This window comes from Penicillium angulare, assembly GCF_028827245.1.
Source record: "Penicillium angulare strain IBT 27051 chromosome Unknown utg000012l_segment0_segment0, whole genome shotgun sequence".
Taxonomy (NCBI): domain Eukaryota; kingdom Fungi; phylum Ascomycota; class Eurotiomycetes; order Eurotiales; family Aspergillaceae; genus Penicillium; species Penicillium angulare.
In genome coordinates this window covers 907,266-925,999 of record NW_026623171.1, presented here as the reverse complement: position 1 = coordinate 925,999, position 18,734 = coordinate 907,266, and the positions used below count along the sequence as shown (strand labels likewise).

Sequence of the window (18,734 nt, the reverse complement as noted above, 5' to 3'; positions counted from 1 at the left end):
GGTCCGGACTGGACTCATGGGGCGCCGTAGCCCCCTGTTATCGCACGTTTTTATGAGGGGCCGTCAAGAGAAAACTTAAAGATGAACCCCCCTTTCCCTTGTTACTCTTGATTTCAAGTTTCTTTATTTCAAGAACAATTTTAATAATTGATTAATTCACTTTGACCAGCTCGGAGTTAAGGTCAGATTCTGTGGCGTATCAGAAGCGGGGCCATTTGATTGAGACGCCTGCCCCGATGTCGGCTGATCAGTGTCAGTGCAATGGAAGTATACTCAGTTGAATTAGGTGGAAGCCTTTATAGTACTCCCTCAAGTTATTTCCATTTTGGAAGAACAAATAATCGGAGAATTTGTCTCGCCTGCTAACTTGGAACCCAAGCTGTAAATTGTACTACATTTGTGGAAAAACTTGAACTTTTGAAAATCAGATAACAACAGCTGCCGTTGCCTTTGATGTCAATCAAGTTCACAGCGACACATGTTTTGAGCGCGATTTCGGCCAAAGCAAACTCTCAAATGATGTCAAAAGAAGATCGAGTCATGTCAGTCATTTTCTACATACTCTGTAGCCAATAAGACCATCTGTATATAATACGGGCCATATGGTTCCCATACAATTCAGAGTCATGCGCAAATGAATGTCCCCGATATCGGTCATCGAAGTACATTCCTCCAACTGTTCAGCAGGGTATATAAACCAGCAAGAAGCACAACAAGGCCCAAATATATCAACAAACATATTCTTGATCGCAAACCACTTTGAAATTCCTTCAGTACTCAACTTTTACCCATCTGTTTCTCAAATATTAAAAAAAGAAAAGAAACCAAATATGGCCGGCGCATCCGAAAAAGCTACATACACCCATGGCCATCATGCATCAGTCCTCCGCTCCCATAGCACACGGACAGCCCTCAACTCTGCAAGTTTTCTTCTTCCGCATCTCAAGCCGGATATGAAGATTCTCGACATCGGCTGTGGACCAGGTACAATCACCGTGGACCTCGCAACATACGTCCCACAAGGCCACGTCACAGGTCTTGAGCGGGTAGACGATGTTCTACCAAAGGCACAAGCTCTCGCAGACGAGCGAGGAATCAAGAACATTGAGTTCGTTGTCGGAGATGGAAACGGGCTTGCGTACTCGGACGACAGCTTCGATGTTGTCTTTTGCCATCAGGTCTTACAGCATGTAGCTGATCCCGTTGGAATGCTGACGGAGATGAAACGTGTCGCCAAGAAGGGCGGAATTGTTGCTGCTCGTGAAGCAGATTACAGTGTGTTTATGTGGTTTCCTGAGATTGAGGGCTTGAGAGATTGGCAAACGTTGTATGATAAGGTTGCACGGAATAATGGTGGTGAGCCGAATGCTGGGCGTTTCTTGCATTCGTGGGCGAGAAAGGCTGGGTTGGAGGATAAGAGACATAGTGTTAGTTCTTGGTGCTTTGGGCAGAAGGATGAAGTGGAGTGGTGGAGTGAGACTTGGCAGGAGCGGTCTTTGAAGTCTTCTTTTGCTACTACGGCTCTTGCGGCGGAGCTTGCTACTTCTGAGGAGTTGGAGAATATTTCAAAATGTTGGAAGCAGTGGGGAGAGGACGTGGATGCTTTCATCTCAATTCCCAGCGCTGAGATTATTTGCTTTAAATGATATGCTTAGCCTTGAGTCCAGAAAGTATGTTCGTTTTTCAAAGCGTGAAAGCAAGCGTCTAGAAAAAAAGAGGCCGGCTTGATGGCTCTTCTACGTACAATTAATTGATCAATCTAAAACATCCAAGCAAAAGTAGGCAGCATATGTAGACTTTTCATTTATTGTCGTGAGCTAATCGAATTTCTCTTGATGTCGCGACTCAAGCACTCGTAATAGAGCGTAGGGAGCGGGGGCAATAGACCATAACGCAGTTTACGAATCCGCATCAAGACTGGAAAACTGCGAAGTGAAATTCTTCCGTACCCAGTCCATATAGCCTCTCCACTTGTGCAAATTGTTAGATGTTTCGGCGCCAGGGAATGATTTGCTGAGTTCCTTAGTGACCTTGAGAATACCCTGAGTTGCCTCTTGGGCTTTCTCCAACTCTTGCTTGACGGCGTTGTCTTTGGGCTTGAAAGACAGTACAGTCATATACCCCTCAGAAAGAGAATCGAGTCGACGTTCTGTTTCCTCCGGTGCAGAGATAATGAGCTTAGACGTCATTAAATTACTAACGGCGCGAATGTCCTGCTCGTCCTCAACTCCGGCAATGACACGATCGAACAGCTCCGGAAGATGAGTTTGGGCGAATGAGGTGTCCAAAGAAGCATAAAGGGTTTCATAAGCGCTCTATAGACAATAATTAGAAACCAAAGTAACCCTCATAAGGAAAAGTGCGTGTTTTACTGACCTTGCGCAAATCCAGTCCGTCATCAACTTTATGTTTGAAAGGACCCATTTGTACTTCCCGAATAAGCTCGGGCTTGATATGGGTATCGCCAAACACAGATGGGAGCAGTTCACCTAGGTGTGGGAGAAGCAACACCATCTTATTATGAATGGCAGAATTGAGAGTGGTCAATGCAAGCCGGTGATTGCCCAGATCCTCATCAGCGAGCATATCGGTCAGTAGAGGAACCATCAGCGGTCGCAGGACATCATTGAAGGCGTCACTAGAGTCAGCTAAAGTGTAACGGAAAGCGGAGATAACCACTCCGCGGATGACAGGATCTTTGTTGTTGAAGTATTCCTTGACGAAAAGTATTAGTGGGATAATTCTGGGATCGGGATTATGACCAAACTCACCTGGAAATGAGGAATGTATGCGACAGGGTCAATAAGAGCGAGGCGTCCAATACATTCTGCACCCACAGCACGGTTGTCTTCTTCTTGTGAAACCAGGAGCAATGCTTGCCAGAGCTTAAGGGCAGTCGGGGCTAGCTCAGCGCGCACTTCAGAATGTTGAAGCAATTCCCGAACAGAATGAAGGAGCAAGTAGCTTTGAGAATCAGAGCTTTCAAGGCCATTCTCAATGATAGGCAGGTAGGCTTTGGCACTTCCAGCAGCCGCATTTCCGAGGGCTGTGGCAGCAGCCAAACGGACATGATCAGATGTCGAGTTGAAATGGGCGATAAAGATATCTGGGGTCAAAGAGCATCCGGTACCCATTCGTAATCCAATTTCACCGAGGATTGCAAGCGCGAGGCATTTACGGCTACCATCCTTGGCAGTCTGCAACTCAGTGGAAAAGTCATCCATTGTGACACCTAGGTTTGAACCGCCGTGAACCAGCAAGGTACCGATGGCCCTACCTACAACGGAAGTGTCGCCGGTGATACCGACATTTTGGAGCAAAGCTTGCATCAACTGAGCGCCGGCACCTTCGTCGCCAATAACCTTTACCAGGAGGAGAAGAGCTTTCAGCACAGTGCCCACGAGTGACTGTTTCACAATAGAACAGATAGATGAGATTAAGCTCTCATTAACAAGAGTCTTCGAGTTGCCCGGAATAAGTTTGGCAATAATAATGAGACTAGGGGTGAGAAGATGGAAATCAGGAGCAGACAAGAGTGGAAGCAGCGCAACTTCGAGGGTGGTCATAGTATCAGGGCTGATATGGGATCGGGTATTGCTATTCATAGCAATGCTTCGAAGTGTTTCCAAACAAGAACTGCGCAATGCACGATCCGCCTTACGTAGGTTTGCACCTAATTCAACGGTGACGGTGTTGATCCAATCACTGGCCACATCGTTCTTGTGACTAGCTAGGACAACCACGTCATCGATGGCACGTACAGCTGCCAGGCGAGTGGTCTCATTCTTCACACGGTCGGCCAAAATAGAAAGACCCTTTGATCTGCGCTCGGCCGAAAGATACTCAGTGCCACGTTCGCCAGATGTACGTGCCAAAATGACACCGAATACATGGATGGCCCGCTGGCGAACCTCAAGGTCGGCACTGGTATCAGTGATGCGAGAAAGGATAGCCTCGTAAAGCTTTTCAAGTTGCATAGCGACATCTGGGCCGTTGGCAGAGACGCGAGGTGGTGTCAAGGCCCTTACTATCTGTTCTACGGAACCTAGGGCTTCGCTGCTAACTTTGTAATTGCGTTCATTCACAGCCCCCAGAACACCCGGAACCAAGGCAATCAGGAATGGGAGAAGGGAATCCGATAAGTGGGTCTCTGCTATGGCCGAGACAAGGCCAAGTGTTTCAATCTGAAGAGTTCCGGCGCTAACAGCAGCACCAGAGTGTGCAGTGGAGCTACCTGAGATCGAAGAGGTGTTAAGGGCATCTGCGATCAAATCTTCAATCTGCTGGAGATGGTCGGCCAATCCTCCATAGCGCACCAACGACAGACTCTTGAGAAGGACGATAATTGCTTGTCGCAGAGGCATCGAAGCTTGCTTCCACGCTTTGACAAGACTTTGTACAATGAGTGGCACGCAGCGAGCGAGATCGGCCTGGGGGCCAGCTTTCGGAGACGATGGCATCACAGGAGATTCGATTGCTGAAGATGTTCCTGCACCTGGCTCAAAGTCCACCATACTAGCATCACTGTCCTGGCGTCTTCTCTTGCGAGAATTCTTGGTTCCTCCGATGGCTTCCAAATATCCACTAGAGATTGAAACGATAGAGTCCTCATTTGTCTTGCGGACCAACGCGGTCAAGGTAGACACCACTTCGAGCTTCACGCTCTCCTCCCGCTCTCTGCTAATACGAGAGATGAGCGCGGGGGCGACTTGTTGGTACAGGGTATTATCGTCAAGCCCTCGAGTGCGACCATAGTTTGAAATGAGGCTGTAGAGCAGCTTGGCCGCGCATCGACGGACCTTCCAGCTCATGTCATCAACATCACTGTAACCTCCCTCCTCTTCAAAGTCCTCGAACTCGTCGTCGTCCATATCCGGATCCTCAGTCGCATCATCTTCACTGCCATCATCTTGTGTTCCTCCCATTTCTTCATCGTCTTCAATTTCGGCAACATTGGGGTCATATCTGAGGAATCGAAGAGCCGCGCGGGTGGTGTTGGTCAGGTACGGCTGCATCTGCTGGTTGCATGAGCTGATTAGGGCCTCAAGGGTGACCAGAGCTGTCTCTCGGAGCTCGTCGGCATGAGGGTCGTGATCCTCATCATGAGAATAAACGGACATGGTTATGGCGTTTGAACGTAAAAAAAAAGCAACAGAAGAGAAAGGCAAGCTAGGTTCAAGTAGCTTGAGAGCTTCACCCCGCGCCGACCCGGAAAAATAGGTGGGGCCGATCTCCGATAATGGCAGCGAAGTCTAGTTCACTGTAAGAAATCGAACAGATCTAGAGATGGTTGGGTTTTTGGTTTAGAGGCCAAAAGAGCTTGTAAACCACCCTGCTTCCGCGCCTTGGCCCGTTTCTTACTATTCACGTTGTCCGTCTTGACAGGTGGATTAGTGGATATGCTGGGTTGAGCAGAAGTCTCAGTGGGAGTTGTTGCGGTTGCAGCAGGGGAAGCCACTTCAGTTTTAGACACAGGAGACATGAAAGATTCCATAGATTTAGAAATCTTAGAAGGTTTAATAGCGGGGCGTTTTCGTGGAAGTACTGTTCGTTGTTTGCAATATAGACATTTGTACACCATTGCACTTTCCACAGTATTCATCTGTTTCCTTTGCCCCTTAGTTTGGCTCTTGGATTGTCCCTTGGTGACTTTTGTGGGTTTGGATCGAGAGTTTCCACAGGCACAATAATGTTTCTTTTGATGAGTATTGAAGGGCTTTAATTCATGATGTTGAATTTGTGTATGAACCGCTAAGAGATGTGCCGATGTGGATGGACTCTGTGATTTCAACCACTCAGCGGCTTGAGTCAAAAATTGCATATGACTAGATTCAAAAGGAGGCATGATAAATGAAGAATTTCAAATTTTCAATAAAAAGTGTCGGTATCGAGCCTAAGGTCCCCCGTGAAGCCAAAGCTAAGAAGGGAGGAAGTTGAATTGAAAATTTCGACGAATAAGCGTTGGCCCGTTCCTGCCCATCATCACACTCTCTCCATCATCACCGATCACCGTCTTGCATCCTCATTCGCTTCAACCCCACCGTTCCCCTCAAGTTCGAGCTTTAGATCTTGCTCTTCTTTGCTTCTTTATTTTCGCCTCCTCGTTTCCCTGATCAGCTTCTTTCAAAAACCATGTGCTTTTGCATAGTCTAAACCCTTTTTTGCATATCCTGACCTGTTGAGACCCGCTTGTCCTGCCAATAATTTCTCTACCTCTTTTTATCCTTCTCCTAGTTCTCGGATCAAACTGCAAACTAAGATTTTGTCTTTTTTTTTTTTTTGTTTTCAATTGAGACTGTCTCGACATGGCATCTCCTCTCCGAATTGCCTGTGTTGGCTGTGTGAGTTTCCTTGCCCCCTTCCTTAATTAATTCAGTAGCACTCTTTGTCGGTATGTTCTAAGACTGACCTAATGATACAGGGGCACGGTGCGCTGAATGAGATTTATGAGCGTGTGGAGGTTCAAAGAGCCCAAAAGAACTGGGAAGCAGTTGACTGTGTTATCATTGGTGGTGACTTCCAGGTAGTACCTTCCACCCCAACTGTTGATCTTGTAATTTGACGAGGCAACTTCTTATACTAATTTGGCGTACAGTCGCTCAGAAACGCAAATGATGCAACGTGCATCTCTGTTCCATCCAAGTACAAAACCATTGGAGACTTCCATGAATATTATTCTGGACAACGCGTGGCCCCTGTCTTGACCATCTTCTGTGGCGGTAATCACGAGGCTGGCAATTATTTGTTCGAGCTTTACTACGGTGGTTGGGTTGCTCCCAATATTTACTACCTCGGTGCTGCCAATGTACTTCGCTTGGGTTCATTCCGTATTTCTGGAATGTCAGGTATCTGGAAAGGATATGACTACCGCAAGCAACACCACGAACGTCTCCCATACAACCATGAGGACATTCAGAGCATTTATCACATCCGGGAAATGGATGTCCGAAAGCTGCTTCAAGTCCGCACTCAAGTTGATATTGGCTTATCCCACGATTGGCCCCGTGGTATCGAGAACCATGGGAACTCTGCTCGTCTTTTCCAGAAGAAAAAGCACCTTCGTGATGATTCTGTTCACGGGCGCCTTGGCAGTCAGGCAGCTCGTGACGTGCTCAATCGGCTTTGCCCCTCTTATTGGTTCTCTGCACATCTGCACACTCGTTTCGCTCTTACTATGGGTCATGAAGGCGTTTCTCTTCGAAAAGTTCCACGCTCTATTGACGAGCCGGAGGAATGGTGCTACGAAGCTGCGACACCCGCCAACCCCACCGCGCCTGTCGAACAAGTTGTTAAGCCTTCAGACGAGCAGATAATCCCGGACCCAATGCTGGAACAAGAGCTGGAACAAGTTCCAAAAAACGAGGACGAGATTGACCTCGATTCTAGCAGTGAGTCCGGTTCAGGTTCACCACCTGCCAAGCGCCCCATGGCCATTATCGTGGACAAGAGTGCAGATGAAGCTAAGCCTATAATGGAGGGAATCATTCCAGATGAGGCCAAGTCTGGAATGGAAGGAATTATTCCTGATGAAGCTAAGCCTGTAATGGAAACAACTATTCCTGATGATATTCGCAGCAAACTTCCTGCTAGCTTGGCTCGCCCAGAACCGGCACCACAGCCCCCCAGGAAGGTCATTCCAGAAGCCATCCAGAACCGTGTCACCAAGTTCCTAGCTCTCGACAAGCCACACGGTCACGATTCTTATTTGGAGTTGGTAGAGGTGAAGCCAATCTCTATTCAATCCGGTGATGAACCCCAGCGCCCCCTCCGCCTCCAGTATGATAAGGAATGGTTAGCAATCACCCGTGTATTCGCTCAAGATCTCCAACTCGGCGATCCTGCAGCCAAGGTCCCCCCTTTCGCAGGTGAAGCCGAGTACCTTCAAGCGATTGCGGAAGCAGAGGAATGGGTTGAAGAGAACGTCGTGCAGAAAGGACTATTGGAAATTCCATTTAATTTCACACAAGTTGCGCCAGTGTTTGATCCATCTATTCCAATCACGACTACTGATGCACCGCCTGAATATCCCAACCAACAGACGGAAGAGTTCTGCACATTAATTGGAATCACTAACAAGTTCGCTCTGTCTGATGAAGAGAGTGCGGCGCGTTTGGCCGCTGGCGCTCGACCTAGCTCGCGTCCAAACTTCGACCCATCGCACCAGCGTGGTGGCCGCGGACGTTATGGACGCGGGAGGGGCGGTGGTCGTGGCAGGGGTCGAGGGGGCTGGTAAAATATGGGCTTGTCAGGGCTAGTGGCGCATAGCACTTTCCGATGATCGTTATGTATGCGATGAAAATAAATTTAATGGACGCACCGGTAAAGAGCTATGATGCTAGTCTAGCAAAGGATTAGAATATAGTCCGGCTTGAGACTTGTGTCTATAATTTTTTCAGTCGTTATCTCTATTATTGTATATTACACAAGACTTCGAATATCATAAAGCGGATGAATAATGTGAGAGGAGGTAGATGGAGAAATGCTTTGCGTCCATTTTCATATCCCTATACCTCTTGAATCTACTCGATCTCTTCAATACGCGGTCTAGAAGATCCATGATGAGACAAAGGATCTATATCCAAACCAGCGATTTGATCACTCAATTCCATCCTTGGCTTGCCATGATCTTGACACCCAATTCCCCACATGAGGGACTTCTCTATCCAAGCTTCAAGGCTCTCAACCAAAGCCCGCAGATGACCTCGCACGATCGGATCATCCTCTCGACTCTCCACGAATCCAAGAGTGCGAAGTATTATAGGGATGTTTCCGATAGTGCCTGGCCCTTGCTCTGACCTTTGGCTCGAGGATCCACCGTATAACTCAGTATACCCAGTGTCAATCAATGAAAAGCCAATTCCAATGTCTCGTCCTTTCCTCTCCTCGCGAGCTTTATCAAGCGCCTTCAAAGCGTCCATTATGAGGATTACACTCGCACGTCGGAGAATGGCACTTTCAGGTCCTGGCTCCAGTGTGAGCGTCGCCAACGCAAGGTCCAAAGATGACGATACGACCCCCGATCCCAAACCAAGGATATTGGTCGTCATCGCCGATGCTAGGATAGAAAGTGCTGATGTCCGCACGCGCAGGTCATCTGGTTCTTGATCAGATGCTGCGCCGGCTGCCCATGCAGCAACGATATTCGCCGCGTGCGCTGAATGTTCCGGTGTCTCTGTATCTGAATCATCATCCTCTGGAATGACGGGCTCTTCTTTGTTTTTCTGGAAATCTTGTTCTTGTCGACGGCGCTCTTTCTTTTCCCGTTCTTTCCGTGTGGCTTGGGCTTGAGACTTGATACCACGCCTTCCGGCTACTGCGACCATGCCTTCGCCGAGTATTTTTGCTGTTTCGCCGTTCAATGCTTCGCCAAGATCTTGTACTGCGCGGAGCAGGGATTCGCCGATTTTCAAGCGTTGGTCCAAGGTTCTATGCTCGTTTTTGTCCGCGTAGCTGTCAACGAGCGTTTTAATGACGGTTTTTGGATGCCGGGAAGCCAATGTGCCTATCAGCTTGATTGCGTTTAGGTATATATATTCTTCGTTGGCCGTCGACTCAGAAATATCGGTTATTATTGACAACAGTAATGTCAGTGTTGAGGGTATGTCGAGGACGGGAGAGGAGTCATTGACCAGCTTCGTAAGCAGAGAAAATCCTTCTGCTTGAACAGGAGGTAAATCTGAGTTGAGATTTGATAATGCTTGACAATGTGTTTCGATATCGGCAAAGTGGGTAGGCGTAGGTTTGTTGTCACCTTCTTCCGAGGGGCCGAGCTGAATCTCAAGTAGCATTGATGCGGTTGTTGCTGGTTTGCAGAGGTCATCGGGCAGGATTCCGATAAGTTTATCAAGGCTTTCCTTGACCGATACCAAAAGCGACTTGGTCTCTTGTGATGTGGAGAACTCTGGAGATGCAAGGACAGTGGAAAGTAAACTGAATGCAGTGGAAAGTGACTCTGATGTCTCTTTACTAGTTTCAATATGATCTCCTTCCGCTTCTGGGGAGACTATGTTGGCGAGAGAGGATAATGATGGTTTCTGGGAATTTTGTTTTCGATGCTGAGCCGATTTCCCTCTATGCAATTCACCATCTATGACTTGTTTGATAAGGTCGAGGACACGTAGAGGATGACGAGACAATGTATCTTTGAAGTTGTTCAACAATTTCTCTGTAATTTTCGCACTGACCAATTTTTGGGATAGGTTGTCTGACTCTCCAATTAATTGTCCCTGTTCATCTTGATTGGGCTGCATGAGCCATTTCTGACTTACGTAAAGGAACATATCACCGGTCAGCTCCTCGCTGCGTGGATCAGAACCAAGCAAGCCCACAAAAAGGTCTGTTCGGGCTTCAAGTGAATTCATCAGATGGATCATGTTCAATTGCTGGTTCATCTGACTGGTTCGCTGTACAATGCTGATTGAGCCATCAAAATTGGGCCTGTATGTCCAAGTCGATCCACCATCCCATAGCAGGTTGTCACCAAGCTTCTTGAGCGGCGGAAGCCCTACCGAGATACTAAAATATGTACCAAGGAGAGTCATGATTCTCTGGTGAAGCGAGTCCAGATTCTGTTCTTGGGAGTAACAGGCAAGACCCCAGAGTGGTAGAAGAATTGGAGACACGATTCTCTTGACAAGGCCTGGATTTGGATGCTGTAAAGCAAGGCTTCCAAGTCTATCCAATGCGAGTTGTATCATTGCACTTTCCACAATAGTGTTTGGATAAATGCTTTGTCCCCCCATTGATTGATCTTGGTTCTCAGAATTAGAATGCGGCTTCATCCATCGAGACGATGGATCATCAAGATCAGCAGTCAAGGTGCGGAAAATTGGCTCGAGAAAAATTGAATGGCCTATGGTCCCAGGGGCCCCAAACATGCGTTTACCCAGGATGCCGTTTCCGATGGTGTAGGACGCAGTTTTTTTAAGATCCGGGTCATTTCCATCAAGCAGACTCAATAGCTGCGGTGCGATGGTTGTAAAGTATAACACAGGGTCAACACCTTGCGGGACGGAGGATAGAAGTTTTGATATTTGCATGATGGCCTGCACTGTGAAATGGGGTCCATTTGACTGCTCGCTTTGAGCCTCTTGTCCAAGTGACGGAGAAAATTGCGAGGCAATGAACAGAATTGTTTGCAGCACACCTCCGGGGCGAAGTGGGATTTGGGATATTTGACTTGATATTACAGATTTGAACCATGCAGTGGTATCTGTTTGGAGAAATGTAGATAATGCGGGTAGTAAGACTGAGCTTGGAGTTCTGCGTGATTTATTTTAGTACTTGTGCGCGGGTATAGACAAACGTATTGAAAAACATACTCGTTTATCATCATAGAAAATTGATCTTGCAGAATGATGCGGTCATTTTGCAAGTCAATATTAGGATTGAAAGCAAGATCAGCAGTTCCGCTAATTATGTCACTTAGAATGCGACCTCCAATAACGGGCTGAATGCTTGACCTCGAATCTAGCATAATTTTAAGCAAGATTTTGATAGTCCGATGAAGAAGAGCCACATTGCGCGGGGTGCTGCTTGCAGTAATATTTGCCTGTTTGGCGATGACACCAGCTGGTAAGACCGAAATTACTCTCTGCTGAAGAGGGATTCCAACACCCGACGAGAGTGATGGGTAGATGCCTTCAAGCGAGATCAAGTCCAATAAAGCATGTAACATTCGACGTCGCTTTGCATCTTCAAGCGCCGTATCTTCACCTTCTGTCGCTAGGTACTGATTCCGGGCATCAACGGGCGCAACAAAAGCTGCATGTATGCGGCTTAAGATGTCTAATGCCGTGCCGATAATGAGAGTTCTTGCGGCTTCCTCATCGTTTGGTGACACGCTTTGCGTGGTATTTTGAATCAAAACTTCCAGCAGAGATTTCCCTTGCGAATTATTGATCTTTTCTTCACAGTTGTTAGCAGTGTGTCGAGATAAGGCGAACGAATATTAAATTTGCTTGCCTCTGTTTAACACTGGCCTCAGGAAAGTGGTGGCTTGTTGAAAGGCCTCCTTGACTTGTATAGACTCTGTCATAATTATGAGAGGCAGATGTGGCCCAAATTCTATTTCATCCTTTGTCTTGACAGCGGATATCAGAATGAGCTCATCTTGCTATGGGCGAAACCAAAAGCTTGGGTCTTGGCAGTTGACAGTTGACGGACTTTAGTCAGCGTTGGAAATGGATTTCTCAGCTTCAAAGGAGATCTATACAGTCACGTGCCAGCATTTACCAAGGCACCTATTGATACGTAAGGTAGCTCAGGCACATACTTAGTGCTACAGAGGTTGGGAGCGAATTCAATTCTACAGAATATATTCGAAGCCGTGATCGCAAGGCAAAGAACATAAGCGTTTGGAGGCTGGGGGATATTACTCATTTGCATGACGGTCAGCATCGCTGCCACCAAGACCAAACGACAAGTTTATTTTATAATCTGCTGTAGAGTTGCGCATATTGAAAGGTATTCTTATGTTATTTATGTTCAGCGATATGTCACTCGGTGACTCGAACTTCGACTTTCTTGTCTTCCTGTCTGCTTCCAATCAAGTTGAAATATGTACCAAGTTTATGGACCTCCTGCTAGCAGTCTCCAGAGTCTGGATTCGATAAAGCGCACTTCGATTACAGGAACATATAGCAAAGGAAGAACAGTGTGTCGTCACACAAACCTTACAATTCCGCAGGATTGCCTGGAATTGGAAATGAATTGAGGGGCCGCGGAAACCAACATAGACTTCAATCGTATGATGAAAGCCATGAGGTGACAATGAGTTAACGGCTGGAAAATATCTAGTCCGTCGCAGAAAGTTCCATTAGAGCCGGAAGATCTTTATAGAGGAGCTTCTGTTTGAAGTTGGTGGCGTAAGGGCCACGATGCCGACCGTTGCCATGCTAGCTAACGCCTTTGGAAACGCATGGTCAAGGCCAAGTCGAATTAACAAATATTGACAATTCATTCACTTTGCGAAAGGGTTTGCATGAATTGTGACTTTGTTGATGCGAAGGGCTTCGAAGTCATCGTCCTCTTTGGGCTGAGAAACCTTGCCTTTCTTATCGACCTTGGCATTGGCCTGCTCTAGCTTTGAGAGGACATCCCCGCCCTCATCCTGCGCACTCAAATTCAAGACCTTCCCGAAGACTGTGCTAGCTCCATCAAGATGCGGGGCGGCTGTAAAGGCGATGAAGAACTGACTACCGTTGACAGTCGGACCAGTCGCATTCTGAGATCCCGGTGCTGTTCTATCCTTGACAGGGCGCGAGGCCATTGAAAGAATACCTCGCGCATTATGTCGCAGGGCTGGAAGGTGGATTTCCTGGTTCATTCCTGATGGGTGGAAGATTGATGTGCCGCCCTTTGGAATCTCGAACGGTAGACTTGGTTTAGTGGAGATTGAAGGCTGGGCGGCTGGGCCAAGGGAGATGTCTCCGCCCTGAATCATGAAACCGGGGATAAGACGGTGGAATGGCGTATCATCGTAAGCACCGCATGCGCAAAGGGCGAGGAAGTTCTCCGCAGTCTCTGGAACTGCTTCGCAAAATAGCTCGACTTTCAGGTCGCCTTGGGTTGTATGGAGCTGGATAAGAGTCAATATTAGTGAAGGTCCTTGGTCAATTCATGATGAGAGGATATCTATGTAGAGAACTCACAGTAACCGACATCTTCGAAGTAATCTGGTCTCAATGAGCAATAAGTAGTGACACCGAAGAAGCAAAGCCGCCGACAGCTCAAATGTTCGATATCGCGCTTAGTCATAAGATCGGCGTTCCGCGGCCTAGAGTTTAATCGCTAACAAGTGTTTACGGCAACAACATTCCTAATTCTTATATTCAAGCATTAGGTCCTTTTAATTGTTGGCATTGATATCTATTCTAACAGCTGGACCGCGACCTACTATTTACACTACTTTTTCAAACACATTGTCAACCATTACCTCCATTACCTCTGCTCAATTCCGTCACGCCAGGCCGCCCTTGTCTCAGAAACATGAACAATCGCCCAGTAGAACAAGCGTTGGGAAACCTGGTCCCAACCCATGCCAGCGATCTGCCCCAAGAGCTTTTCAGCTTAGCGCTGAGTCTTGTTGCACAATCCCGAAGCTTCTCCAGCAGTTTAAAGCCCGAAGAAGAAATCGCGCGACCATACGCCTGTGCAGAGATCGCTTGCAGAAGGTAGGAGAATATTACCTTCCAAAGCCCAAATCTACATTGGTTCAATTATACTGACAACCTGTACCTCTAGACTTACTCGAGCGCTGAAACTTCCTCCACTACTTGGCCACCCACCATGTCCTCCGCGTGTCTACAAGAAGCTATACTCATATCTAGATCGATCACTCTCGTCTGGCTCGACAGGCATCAAACGATCTGCGAGCGGCTCTGTTGCCGGTGCATCACCACATACTGCCTCTGCGCAGAGGACACCAACCAAAGCGTCAGCAGAAGGACAAACCCCTAGGAAAGCTGCTCCTACGCCCCGAGCGCTACAAAACACACCCTCCAAATCCACTCCCTTGAAAAGAAGTGTGAGCGTGGCTAAACACGGCTCACCCTCGAAGTCAGCACGGAAATCTACCAACAATGCGAATGGGTTGGGTTCTACTATAATTCCCGATGCCCCGGCCTGGGCCATGACTGCCATCCGCACAGTTTGCAAGACACTCTCGACTCCAGCACCACGAACAACTACCTGGTCCCGCCCTCCGATCTCAAGAACTCTACCCCCGCATATATTCGCCGGTGTCTCTTCTATCCTGTACTTGACGTCCTGCATGTCCAGCACTGAGGAGGGACTCGATGAAGAAACGCTGGAATTTCTAGAACCCATTGTATCGATCTCAAACACCAGCAGCGACGATGACTTTAAGGAGCTTGTATTTGCTATGGTCGTCGGTGTCTATTTCCTTGTATTGGCTCGTCGAAGAAATCCCGCTCCATCGCCAGATAGCGAAGAAGTGGATACCGAGGGTCAGAAGATGGACAAGAAGACGTTTACCGAGATGCGCCAAACTGCACTGATCAGTCTCGGCCTGCCGAATGACAGACGTCATCGCGATAATGTTGACACTTGGATTGGCTTGATCATGGAGCAAGGGTGGGCAAATGAGCAGGAGTGGTTTGAAAATATCCCACTTGCTGGGGATTTGGATGGCGAAGACGAAGAAGGTAACTCATTTCGTAACCTTGATGAGGAAGATGCCGCTTTCCGTGGCGTCAAGCTTCCTAAACGGAATGATGGCACGAGTTCGACAAACAAAAAGTCGCGCTCCAATAACGCTACCCATGGTGGCCTCTTACCCGGCCTGGGAACTATGATGCAAGATCGAGTTGATTGGCTCAGCGAGGACCGTTGTGAAGCCTTCCTTGAGTGGAAAACTGATATTCTTTCCCGTATTGATGGGGGACAGAGTCAGGTAGCGAGTGCATAATGGGTGTCTTTTGCGGAGTATATGGATGGAGCAATTAACATGGTATTGATACCCTCGGTGATGAAATGAAATCTAATTATACATTATGTCCTTTGGTCAGTATGAGTTCATAGCATATTTGATATCTGTAGTTCTCTTGTAAAACCAATCACACCTATTTGCGGTTTTGAATGACTATGGGGGACTATAGCGTCCAGCGAGAAAACCCCCCTTGACCCGATATAACCTTTGCTTTACCGCTTGGTATACGTATATTGTGTTTCTAGAAATGGTAAAGCTTCGTAATAAGCTCAAAGATAAAGTTTTCAACCCGCCTGAGCCGCGAACAAGACGTATCATGCGAAAATCATATACTGGAATGTTTAACTCGTATGATCTATGGATCGAATATGATCGAGGAAGCTGGCGCAGGGTTTGATGTGAATTTCAAATTGTGTATGAAGATTTTACAGGGTGAATACGTTCCTGGGGATATCGACGACTCGGAACAGGATAAGGACTATACCATCATCAAACAGGAGCGCATGCGTTCGAAGCTTTCTGCAAATACTGCTGCTGTTTACAAAGTCGCCGGTAAATTATCCAGCACGCCAAAGCAGCGGCATTCATGATCACTAAGCTCTGCTTGGATGTGCAGGAACTCTCCGAAGAGATAATTCTTGAAACCCATCATATTCTAACTTACAAAGTGGATGCGGAAAGTACACCATGGGAAGAATATAGCGGCTCTTATCGCTCTGTTGATGTCAGCGTTGATTTTCATACATTTCCTAACGCCTCACTCGTTCCGTCAAAAATGAAAGACATGATTAAACAACTCGAATTCGATTTTTCACAGGCTGTAGTATCGGGTCTTCATTCAATCATGCCTGCGGCTAAGTACACACATATCTTTGTCAACATCCCTTCGTCGACGGAATCGTCGTTTTTGCCGTCTGATCTTGAACTCGATGCTGTTGAAATTTGGGGGCTTCATTGTATGTCCTGGGGAAGATGAAAAAGACCGTCATGATTACATTGAGGTTGCAGCCGGTGCATCTACTCTTGAGGATACCTTTGACGGTCGTGAAGAGGAGGAAAAGCCGGTTATGCATAAGGAGATAGTAAGTCTGGTATTGCGTCATCAACTTAAGAGCATAAAGGGATTGTGGGAAAGTCTTGTGAAGTAGAAGAAATGATTTATAATTTAATGTTTGCCAAAAGAAGTACATGTATAATATGATGTTGATTTCCAACTGGTATCGATAAAGTCACATTGTAATTGCGCTTTAGTACCAAATGCTGCGTGTTCGATGGTGAGGAATGCCCTCATTATGCTCTGCCTCCAAATTCTTCATGGTATCGTAGAGAAAGAAATCTATGAGAATCGCATTGATCCCATATGTCTTGTTCGATTTGGTGTCTTCTTCTTCAATTGGGCCTTCGACCTCCTCGCTTTCAGTGGGCTCTTCGTTCTCGTTGGAGCCGTTGATCTTGTCAGATTTGCCGGCTGTTTTAACCTCTGGATGCCGTTTCTCAATCTCGCGCTTGATCAGCTCTACACACCAGATACTTGTTCCACGTAGCTCAACTTCCCAGTTCGAACCTGGTGTTAAAGGCTTTAGGCTGCGGATGTGGCTCTCCAGTGGAGGAGAGTAGCGCAGACATCCTAGTTGGTGCAGCATTTGTGGAATACGATAATCTGTACACATTTGTAAGTTAATGAGGAAGAACGATAGTGGGCAAGTGGTGAGTCTTACCCGCAAACATGGTGATCTTATCAATGTCGTCAAACTTTCCAAAGTCCTCGCCATTAAAGCAGGCCCATAGATCTGCCACGAGAATCTGGGCTCGTTTATACAGCCTTACACGCTTTCCGTTGAAGACTGTCTCGTCCCGGAAACAGTCAAATGACTCGGTGAGAAGGTTAACAAGACCGGCGGCAGAGTAGTTGGCGTCCTCAATGCAGGTTGAGAAACTTCCTTCGAATTCCTATCTTGGTGATTAGCTCAAGGGAAGCTCTGAAAGTCGCTGGGTAGAAATACTTACATTGCACAGCACCTCACCTGCTTCGCGCAAGCACTTGACCCTTTCTTCAAAGAGGGGAATCTCCTCGTCCGTGGAAGAGCGGAAAACATGTCTCAATAGCTCCTCCGTGCATTCTGACTCATTGACCCAGAAGTCCGGGGTAGTGATGGGGATATCTGCAAGCTCATGGTCAGTCTCAACTGTAATATGTAATGACAAAGTACTAGTAGACCTAGATTATACCTTCATCAAGCGCTCTTTGAAGAGCAGCCACCAGACTCCAATATCCCGTCCATTTCTTGTCGCGGTACTCAATTGCAAATCGCTTGGACTCGTCTTTCTCCTCCGACCAAAAACTAAAGTTCAGAAGATCCATGGTGAAAATGAAGTCCACTGTACTCTCGTCTTTGCTCTTGGGATGCAGCTCATGTTCCGACCATGTCTGTGTGGAGTATGCCTTCTTCTGCATCAACCGCCATATTAACTCAGCGGCGTCTTTAGTATGAGTCAGGCTAAGTGCCACATCAATAGAATTGTCAAAGACATATTGAGCACTCTCTAACACTTTCGTCTCTGGCGGCGCAGCCTTGTTTGGCTTCCCACCCAGCCCATAGTGCTGGCGAAGCAGCTCCACCAGCTCCGGGTCGACTCCGTCGTCGGACCCTGCATCGGCTAGCTGGTTCGTAGGGGTAATTGGTTCAAGAGATGGCATTTTCAAGGAGTGTTTCGTGGGGATGTTGAAAAATATACTGATTCAAATGTTGTGGTTTTTACTCTGTGGGGCTATCCCCTATATCTCTGATAGTGATATGATATGCAGGGACCAGATAGACGTCCCTGCGATCTTTGGCTTGATCCAATTCTCCTACCGCGGCAATAGAGATTGGTAAATTTTCACAGAGGGAATTCAATGAATGTAATGAGCGATAGCCTGGATTTGAACACTTCCACCATGCAATTATGAGTACTCGGGGCTTTCTTTCATTCGCCACAAGGGAAATTTCATCGGTTTTTTTTGGAACCAGATGTGGGTTACATAAGCATGGCTGAACCGCAGATCGTGGAATATTTGGATTTTAATCTTCACCGATATTTCGTATCAGGGAAATATAACCATTATTTAGAACGGCTTGAATTTGCGATTGCACACGTCTAAGGCTCTCACAAGATTATTGACTGTACTTTGCTTATCATGGCGATGCTACCTGCCAAGCTCTCTCAATCGCTGTGATCTGCATATACCAACCGGGCAATCGGTCACTAGAGAAGAACATTAAACCGACCTTGAGGATTCCTT

At 47.1% G+C, this 18,734-nt stretch overlaps 9 protein-coding genes across 9 annotated transcripts; 4 read left to right on the top strand and 5 right to left on the bottom strand.

Annotated features, from left to right (window-relative positions):
* Positions 1-830: 830 nt before the first annotated feature.
* On the top strand, positions 831-1,646 carry N7478_012997 (class I SAM-dependent methyltransferase; the record flags this gene model as incomplete). Its single annotated transcript, XM_056929207.1, has 1 exon — positions 831-1,646. One exon carries the CDS (start codon positions 831-833, stop codon positions 1,644-1,646), a length of 816 nt encoding a protein of 271 aa, XP_056772569.1.
* A 252-nt stretch (positions 1,647-1,898) lies between these two features.
* canA (putative cullin binding protein CanA) lies at positions 1,899-5,120 on the bottom strand (the record flags this gene model as incomplete). The annotated part of the gene is made up of 3 exons (XM_056929206.1): positions 1,899-2,315; positions 2,377-2,715; positions 2,772-5,120. 3 exons carry the CDS (start codon positions 5,118-5,120, stop codon positions 1,899-1,901), a joined length of 3,105 nt encoding a protein of 1,034 aa, XP_056772568.1.
* A 137-nt stretch (positions 5,121-5,257) lies between these two features.
* Positions 5,258-5,482, bottom strand: N7478_012995 (uncharacterized protein; the record flags this gene model as incomplete). Its single annotated transcript, XM_056929205.1, has 1 exon — positions 5,258-5,482. The coding sequence occupies one exon, from the start codon at positions 5,480-5,482 to the stop codon at positions 5,258-5,260; it is 225 nt and encodes a 74-aa protein (XP_056772567.1).
* Positions 5,483-6,305: 823 nt separating this feature from the next.
* N7478_012994 (RNA lariat debranching enzyme) lies at positions 6,306-8,233 on the top strand (the record flags this gene model as incomplete). Its single annotated transcript, XM_056929204.1, has 3 exons — positions 6,306-6,341; positions 6,422-6,553; positions 6,596-8,233. 3 exons carry the CDS (start codon positions 6,306-6,308, stop codon positions 8,231-8,233), a joined length of 1,806 nt encoding a protein of 601 aa, XP_056772566.1.
* A 286-nt stretch (positions 8,234-8,519) lies between these two features.
* On the bottom strand, positions 8,520-12,037 carry N7478_012993 (RTP1/Tango6 family protein; the record flags this gene model as incomplete). The annotated part of the gene is made up of 3 exons (XM_056929203.1): positions 8,520-11,178; positions 11,322-11,902; positions 11,978-12,037. The coding sequence occupies 3 exons, from the start codon at positions 12,035-12,037 to the stop codon at positions 8,520-8,522; spliced, it is 3,300 nt and encodes a 1,099-aa protein (XP_056772565.1).
* Positions 12,038-12,961: 924 nt separating this feature from the next.
* On the bottom strand, positions 12,962-13,664 carry cyp5 (uncharacterized protein; the record flags this gene model as incomplete). The annotated part of the gene is made up of 2 exons (XM_056929202.1): positions 12,962-13,579; positions 13,653-13,664. The coding sequence occupies 2 exons, from the start codon at positions 13,662-13,664 to the stop codon at positions 12,962-12,964; spliced, it is 630 nt and encodes a 209-aa protein (XP_056772564.1).
* A 325-nt stretch (positions 13,665-13,989) lies between these two features.
* On the top strand, positions 13,990-15,430 carry N7478_012991 (uncharacterized protein; the record flags this gene model as incomplete). The annotated part of the gene is made up of 2 exons (XM_056929201.1): positions 13,990-14,174; positions 14,245-15,430. The coding sequence occupies 2 exons, from the start codon at positions 13,990-13,992 to the stop codon at positions 15,428-15,430; spliced, it is 1,371 nt and encodes a 456-aa protein (XP_056772563.1).
* Positions 15,431-15,801: 371 nt separating this feature from the next.
* N7478_012990 (uncharacterized protein) lies at positions 15,802-16,729 on the top strand (the record flags this gene model as incomplete). The annotated part of the gene is made up of 4 exons (XM_056929200.1): positions 15,802-16,003; positions 16,120-16,407; positions 16,460-16,533; positions 16,703-16,729. The coding sequence occupies 4 exons, from the start codon at positions 15,802-15,804 to the stop codon at positions 16,727-16,729; spliced, it is 591 nt and encodes a 196-aa protein (XP_056772562.1).
* N7478_012989 (queuosine 5'-phosphate N-glycosylase/hydrolase) lies at positions 16,699-18,149 on the bottom strand (the record flags this gene model as incomplete). Its single annotated transcript, XM_056929199.1, has 4 exons — positions 16,699-17,111; positions 17,170-17,401; positions 17,459-17,637; positions 17,681-18,149. 4 exons carry the CDS (start codon positions 18,147-18,149, stop codon positions 16,699-16,701), a joined length of 1,293 nt encoding a protein of 430 aa, XP_056772561.1.
* Between the last annotated feature and the right edge of the window lie 585 nt (positions 18,150-18,734).